This window comes from Saprolegnia diclina, assembly GCF_000281045.1.
Source record: "Saprolegnia diclina VS20 unplaced genomic scaffold supercont1.75, whole genome shotgun sequence".
Classification (NCBI taxonomy): domain Eukaryota; phylum Oomycota; class Saprolegniomycetes; order Saprolegniales; family Saprolegniaceae; genus Saprolegnia; species Saprolegnia diclina.
Window position 1 is genome coordinate 207,903 of NW_008246142.1, and position 7,884 is coordinate 215,786.

Genomic DNA, 7,884 nt, shown 5'->3' on the forward strand with positions numbered 1-7,884 from the left:
TATATTGGATTACTCTGTTGGTACGCATGCAGCTCGCTTAGGGCGGTACACAAGACCCATGCCATGAACCTCTCGACGTTTTTGTTATGCAGTACTTTGGTGGGTCGTATGTCAAGAGAATAGTTCCTGCTCTTTATGGACGCCACAACTTCTCGTCATGAAACCTAGCCCTATGCGGGGTAGGGATCAACGAAAAATATTGATGGCTATACTGTACCTCGATTTTTTTCGTAAATTGTCATCGGATTCATCGAGATACTGCCAAGCCCGAGCACGAGCCAGAGCCAAGGCAGCCCTGGCACCCACGGCAGTGTCTTTTTTAGAATGGGGTGGCCACCATCCAGTGACACCACATCATCCCTCGATTAGAATCACTTCCGAACTAAGCTTGGCGCCAGCCTTGCACTTTTTTAGAAGGTTGGCGAGTCCCTTCCACGGTTCATCGAGTGGACAACGTTAATCAGGTACTAGTACTAGCCTATATAGTGTCATAGCGCTGCAACAGCGGCGACGGGTTAAAACAGAATGATGTTGGTGTGCTGGCAAGCGCTTGTCATGTTCCTTCCAAAACAGATATGCATGCAATACATGTATTTTGGTAACGTCACGCCGCGCTGCGCCACCGAGACGGGCGTCCCCACCACTATTATCTACCCCTGGCTCGAGGTCGCCCTCGTTTCGGTGGGCCAAGAGAAACCGGACCACGTCTTCGCGGCCGCGGTACGTTGCGCCCTCGAGTGCTTTGTCTGTGCAGCCTTCATGGCGGTGGCGGTGCAGATAGGCCACGACGTCGAGGTGCCCACCTTCGGCCGCGCCGTCCATCGCGAGCGTCGTGCAGCCTTCGGAGCGCGACTCGTGCAGGAAGGCGACGACGCGCAAGTGGCCGCCTATGGCTGCGTAGTCCATGGCAAAGCGCGTACACCCTTCCGTGCGCTGCGCGTGCAGGTACAAGACGACGTCGAGATGGCCGTTGCACACGGCAAAATCCATTGCGTCGACTGTCGCACCGTCGTCGCGCTGTGTGTTCGAGAAGCGGACAACGTCCAAGTGGCCGTTGCGCGCGGCAAAGTTGAGCGCAGCCATGGAGCAGTCTTCCGACCGGTGCGAGTGCAGGAAGCGCACGACGTCCAAGTGACCGTTCTCGGCCGCGTAGTCCTTGCCTTTGCTCGTGCAGCCCTCGTCTCGGTGCTCGTGGAGGAAGCGCAGCACGTCGAGGTGGCCGTAGCACGCCGCCGAGTTCATGGCCTGGACCGTCGCCGGGTATCCGAGTTCGTGGACGAAGCGCACGAAGCGGTGGCGGCCAAAGCGCGCTGCGCAGTCGAGCGTCTGGGCCGAGACATAAGACCGGCCGCAGCACGCGAGCCAGCGCAGAATGAGATCCAAATTTCTTCGTAGATGGCAATGTGCAGCAGGAAGCGCTTGTCGGCGCCGAGCCAGTTGAGCATGAGATCGAGGCCGCCCGAGACGCGGTCGCCGCTCGGCAAGAGGTAGTCGCCATGGCTGCGCTTCATACTCTTCCACTGCAGCACGCGCGGGCGAAGATCGCCAAAGTACCCGTCTTGGTACGACACGATCGCATCCAAGAGCACGTCGTTGAGGAGCACGGCGCGGTGCGGAAAGGCGTTTTTTCTGGCTGCCGTCCGTTTGCTTGCGCTCCGTGGCGTTCGTTTATCCTATCGGCTATTGTTAAATATAAAAAGTATGAAAAAGTTGTATTGGCTAATCAAACACAGCTACATTTGCTAAAAACACCCAACACGGTATACTGAAACCTAGATGAAAAGAAATGAAACGTCGTTTTTGATCCGCGCGCTGGAATGGGACGCTCGCCGATCGGGTCTGCTGCAAGGCCGGGCTTTGGATGTACTTTGCATCGGTTTTTCCTCGGTCGCTTCCGGCAGCGCGATCCGCTCGGCGCTCATGGATCCGGTGAAGGAGGACGCGGACAAGCTGGCGAAGAAGGTCTCGCGCTTCATGACGAAGAACCCGCGGGCGGCGATGGCCGACGTGGCGCGCCACGTGCTGGAAAACGAGACTCTCACCGAGGAAGAGCGCGACGCCTGGGTGGACCTACGAGTCAAGGGTCATGACGAGCTCGTTCAAGCGGGTATCGTCTGCGACCAGCTGGGTCTCGTCCATGCCCTGGAACACTCGCAGCGGGTCTACTGCCGCCGCCGTCGACGCTTCCAGTCGAGGGGGCGACAGTCGCCGACTATGTGTACGCGTGGCGTCTCGAGAAGGACTGCGCGGCGTTGATCGAACGGCTCACTGCTCGCGTGGGTCCGACGCGCGTTCTGGAGCAGTTTGGGACGCTCGTGGCGTTTGAAGTCGACCGCCAGTCGGCCTCGAATGTGACGCTCGCCGACTTGTTTGAGCTGCTCGAAGGCGCCAAGCACGAGCTTCGCATTGAGCGCTATAGCATCAGCGAACTGGCGCTGGATCAAGTGTTTCACCACTTGACCGACCCCTCAACATAGTTCGTTTTTGGATAATCGACAATTATGACCAGCATAAGACTGTGTCGCAGATGGTTTTGTTGTATTTTGTCTGCGAAAACAGTACATCTCGTCGGACGACCCTATGCATATCGATATTTGGTGTTTCGGTTTATCTAGGGAAATATATCGATTTAACTTGGTGCAATGCAGGATGAATTCGTGCGCCTCTGGTGTTTCGAGCGGCTTCAAGGACACTGCAAAGAGAAAGAGCTGGTCATCGAGGCACCGAGATGAATGACGACGACCCTTTGGTCTAGGCCAATGACGGTTATGCTATCGGTTTGCCGTATGTAGATCTGTTCAAATAGAAATTCAAATCGTATTCGAGTCGATACGTTGCTTTAGCATGTCGAGTGCCAAGTCGTGCGCGATGCTCAGCCCGGCGCAGAATTGAGGCACAGGATGACTTTGGGGCTAGGGTTAGCTCGATCGTAGTCTAGTAATGGGCACACACGGTTGCTCTGCAGCACATGTTGTGTAGGGGCGATTACGTAGTTGCTAGCGATTGACAATACACTGGTCCACGCACGCTGGACCACTGACCGTGCCGTGGTCTTGAGCGCGTCATACGAGTAACACTGATAGTGCAATCCGGTTGGCTCAACAAGTTGTGCGCATGATGGTCATTTGCAATGACATGCATTTGGCTTGCCTGCCATTGGCCAAGCGGTTGATCCTCTGCGCGCCATCCGAGCACTCATCGTGCATTGATGACTCGAGCAGCCCACGAGTCGATCGATCAAACAAACATGGTCACTTTGGTCTCCAACGCAACAGCATCCAGGCCCCGATACAAAGGCATTCACGAGGCTACCCAGAGACTATGCACTCTCTGCAGAAGGCAACTTGTCGTTCGACTGCGATACAACACCAAACACCATTACGTGTGGCTTCTAACGGAAGCATTGGTTTGTCGCGGCAGAAACGACCGACATTGTGTCGAGGAGCGTTGGTCCCAACCGCGCGATTCCACTGGAATATCAGCTTCGTAGTCATTCCTAATGCCGTGTGAGGTGCGGCGGTAGTCAGATGCACCCAAACAGCCAGTAGAAAGGACCGCACACAAACACCTAGTTGGTATAGTATGTACCGCCGAACATGACGTCGACTAACCCGCGGTGGCTTTTACGTCGGTCGCGTTTTCTTGATGGAATACAGAGCCTCTTCACACCACTCCGAAACCAAGTCTCCTTGACGCATTTCGAAAATGACATCGTACCATCCAGTGCAAACACCAACGAACGACGTGAGCAAAGGCGACCGCGGGGTCAACCCACGCGAGACGGCGCGCTGGCCCTCGATCCTTACCATTGGCTGGATTAGCCGCCTCATTCAGCGTGGCGCGATCGCGCCGCTGACCGAGGACGACACGTGGCCGCTGCCGGCGCACGACACGGCTGCCGCCCTCCACGATCGCTTCGAGCCGCATTGGGCGTTCGAGAAGATCCGTGCCGTGCCGCGCCTCCATTACGCGCTGTGGCTGACATTTCGCGGTCAGATCCTTCGAGACCTCTTTCTCTACTTTGTGTACGCCGGCATGATGCTGCTGCAGCCGATTTTGATCCAGTCGATCTTGCAGTGCATCGAGCAAGACCCGGTCGTCCACACGTCCATGCACATCACCAACGGCTACGTGTTGGCAGCGCTTCTCACGGCGCTCTCGTTCGTCTCGATTACGCTCATTGATTACGCGCAGTACTCCAACTCGCACACGGGCTGCAACGCCAAGTCGATTGTCCTCGACTTGGTCTTTCGCAAGACGCTAATGCTCTCGGGCGCGGCCGCAGTCGGTCTCTCGACCGGCGACATTGTGACGTTGGCGTCCGTCGACGCCGACCGGATCTTTATGGGCTTTAGCTTTGGCTACTGGGCGCTCGTTGGGCCGCTCATGCTGCTGGCGGTCTACATTCTGATTGGGTACCAGCTTGGCGCCGTTGTCGGCGTCATTGGCGGCGTCACGATGTTTCTCGCCCTGTACGTTGGCTACGTCTCGGGGCGCAAGGTCGGCGACATTCGACGCGACCTTCTCAAGGTCCAAGCCAGCCGCGTCAAGCTCACGAACGAGGTGCTCCAAGGCATCCGCGTCGTCAAACTCTACGCGTGGGAGGCGAGTCTAGAAGCGCAGCTCGCGACGATCCGCGACCACGAGATTGCGCTCCTCAAGAAGTACCACACCCGCCGGACGTTTAACACCGTCTTGCTCTACATAGCGCCCGTGATCTCGCTCGCGATCTGCCTCCTCGTGTATGTTGCACTCGGCCACACGCTCACGGCGCCGATTGCGTTCACGGCACTGGCCTATGTCAACGTCGCCCGCTTCCCGTGCACTGTCTTTTCGACGTCGATCATGATGACTGCCGAGATGCTCGCGTCGTGCGAGCGCATTGGCACCTACTTGGCGTCGACAAATGTGGTCGCCGCGATTGGTATGTCATACTGTGTTGCTCGTGGACGTGTAACGGTTTCTCATACTTCATTTTCTAAAAATAGAAGACGCGCCGGTCTACAATGGGCCGACGACGGTCGCGATGACCGACGCTGCGTTCAGCTGGGCCACGTCAACCCCTGACATAGAGGCATCGTCGCTCACGCTTCGAGACCTCACATTCACGCTGACGCCGGGTAGCCTCACGATCGTTGTCGGGCCCGTCGGCAGCGGCAAGTCGAGTCTTGTGAGCGCGATCCTGGGCGAAATTCCCCACGTCCACGGCCATCGCAATGTCGCGGGTCGTCTCTCGTACGTCAGCCAAGAGCCGTGGATCCAGCACGCGACGATCAAGAACAACATCCTCTTCCATGCTGACGACGACGACGATGACTACTACCACCGGGTGCTTGCGGCGTGCCAGCTCGGACCAGACCTCGCCATGTTGCCCTTGGGCGACGCGACCGAAATTGGCGAGCGCGGCATCAACTTGAGTGGCGGCCAGAAGGCGCGTGTCAGCTTGGCCCGCAGCGTGTACCATCAATCGGCCGACATCTATCTCCTCGATGACCCGCTGAGCGCCCTCGACGTGCATGTTGCAACGGCGGTCTTTCACGAGTGCATTCGCGGCCTCCTCGGTGGCAAGACGACGATTCTGGTCCTCAACAGTCACTACCATTTTCTCCCGCTCGCGGACCGCGTGTTGCTCATGGACAACGGGTCGATCGTCGGTGACGGCTGCTTCGAGTCGCTCAAGACGGACTTTCCACATTTGATGAACTTTACCGAGTCCAATGCCACACAGGACGACAATGACGACAGCGCGTCCCCATCGCTCGACAAGCCCACGCCACCCAAGGAGACGGGTGCTAGCGTCCAAAAGGCTGGCGGTGGCCTTATGGACAAGGAAGACCGCGCCACCGGGGCTGTCTCGGCTGCAACCTACAAGACCTACTTTGGCTCGAGCGGCTACAACGGGTGCGTACTTCTTGGTCATTGTTCTTTAGATCTCATGCTGGAATGACGCTTAGGCTGGTGGTGGCGGCGTCGATTTGCGTCTTTTTGACCCTCTCGCAGACTGCGCTCGCAATGACGGACTGGTTCATGAGCTACTGGTCCAACCATGCAACCATGATGGCCAAGGTCTCGTCCGGGTACATTTACCTCGGGTGCGCGGTCGTCTCGGTCGTGCTCGTGTATGGCCGATCGCTGTACATCCTCATGGTCGCCATCAAGTGCTCCCAGTCGCTGCATGCACTGCTGCTGCGCAAGGTCCTCGCCGCACCCGTCCCAACGTTCTTTGACGTGACGCCCATTGGTCGCATCCTCAACCGGTTCTCGAGCGATTTGGACCAAACCGACTCGCAGCTGCCGTACTTTGGGCTGCTTTTGCTGCAGTTTGTATTTCAAATCGTGGCCGTCCTCATCGTGTGCGTCGTCTCGACGCCGTACATTCTTATCGTGTACGTACCGCTCGCCTACCTCTTTTTCAAGGTCCAGCAGTACTACAACAAGTCGTCGACCGAGCTCAAGCGGCTCGAGAGCACGAGCCGGTCGCCCGTTGTCACGTCGGTCGCCGAGACACTCAGCGGTCTCTCGACGATCCGCGCCTTCAACAAAACACGCATTATCCTCGCCAAGCAGCGCGCGTCCGTCGACCACTACATGAGCTTCTCGTTCCTCTTTACGTGTGCCGGCCGGTGGTTCCAGATGCGCCTCGACTGGCTCAGCGCCGCCATCATCGCCGGCGTCGCCTTCATTTGCATTCTGACCAAAGCCTCGATTGGGATTGCCGCAGCGGGCTTGACGCTCACGTATGCGTCGCAGCTCTCGGTGTTTCTCTCCAACACGGCCAAGATGCTCAACATGGTCGAGAATCTCATGACGTCGGTCGAGCGACTCAGTCACTACAAGTCACTCGAGAACGAAGACGAGTCGACGATCGGTCGCGTCACTGTCGACGCAGCATGGCCCTCGGCTGGCGTCATCACCTTTTGCAACTACTCGATGCGGTACCGCGAACACCTCGACCTCGTCCTCAACCAAGTGTCGTTCACGGTGCCATCGGGCGCCAAAGTTGGCATCTGCGGCCGCACCGGCTCGGGCAAGAGCTCGCTCATGGCCGCGCTCTTCCGCATGGTGCCAAGAGCGTCCGGTTCGATTGCCATCGATGACGTCGACATTGCGACCGTGTCGGTGACAACGCTCCGGTCGCGGCTCACGATCATCCCGCAAGACCCAGTGCTTTTCTCTGGCTCGTTGCGTTTCAACTTGGACCCGTCGGGTACTGCGGGCGATGACGAGCTCTGGCGAGTCCTCAAGCAAGTGCACTTGGCCGAAGGCGTTGCCTCGCTCGACGACGAGGTCGCGGAGCGCGGAAGCAACTTTTCGGTCGGTCAGCGCCAACTGCTCTGCATTGCGCGCGCCCTCTTGCGCAGAAGCCAGGTGGTGGTCCTGGACGAAGCCACCGCCAGCATTGACCTCGAGTCCGACAAGCGCATCCAAGCGACGATCACGGAGTGTTTTGTGGGCATCACGATGCTCATCATTGCGCATCGGCTCGACACGATCATCGACTCGGACCGGATTCTCGTGCTCGACGCTGGCCGCGTCGTCGAGTACGACACGCCCAACGTGCTGCTCGCAAAGGCCGACGGTGAATTCGCGACCCTCGCTGCGCAGGCGCAGTTGCAGCGTCCCTTGTAACTAAAGCTTGTATCAAGGTGTCAAGTGGACGAGACTCTTTTGACAGTTTCGGCGATTGCTAGGTACGAATGCAACACAACTTGCCGCTTAAACGTGAAAATAGTTGGTTGTGGGCGTAGCCAGAACAAACTAAATTGTCTAGAACGTGCACGTAGGTGTGACGATACGACCTAGTAACCATTGTGTTTTTATTTAGATTGAGATTGAGTAGTCATTGAGAGATACCCCGGAGCAAACCCGGTTTGCGATCCAATA

At 57.5% G+C, this 7,884-nt stretch overlaps 3 protein-coding genes across 3 annotated transcripts; 2 read left to right on the forward strand and 1 right to left on the reverse strand.

Annotated features, from left to right (window-relative positions):
- Positions 1-515: 515 nt before the first annotated feature.
- Positions 516-1,511, reverse strand: SDRG_14671 (hypothetical protein; the record flags this gene model as incomplete). The annotated part of the gene is made up of 3 exons (XM_008620820.1): positions 516-539; positions 655-1,310; positions 1,346-1,511. The coding sequence occupies 3 exons, from the start codon at positions 1,509-1,511 to the stop codon at positions 516-518; spliced, it is 846 nt and encodes a 281-aa protein (XP_008619042.1).
- A 487-nt stretch (positions 1,512-1,998) lies between these two features.
- On the forward strand, positions 1,999-2,490 carry SDRG_14672 (hypothetical protein; the record flags this gene model as incomplete). The annotated part of the gene is made up of 2 exons (XM_008620821.1): positions 1,999-2,107; positions 2,158-2,490. 2 exons carry the CDS (start codon positions 1,999-2,001, stop codon positions 2,475-2,477), a joined length of 429 nt encoding a protein of 142 aa, XP_008619043.1. The 3' UTR covers positions 2,478-2,490.
- Positions 2,491-3,705: 1,215 nt separating this feature from the next.
- SDRG_14673 (hypothetical protein) lies at positions 3,706-7,629 on the forward strand (the record flags this gene model as incomplete). Its single annotated transcript, XM_008620822.1, has 3 exons — positions 3,706-4,924; positions 4,992-5,901; positions 5,955-7,629. The coding sequence occupies 3 exons, from the start codon at positions 3,706-3,708 to the stop codon at positions 7,627-7,629; spliced, it is 3,804 nt and encodes a 1,267-aa protein (XP_008619044.1).
- Positions 7,630-7,884: the final 255 nt, after the last annotated feature.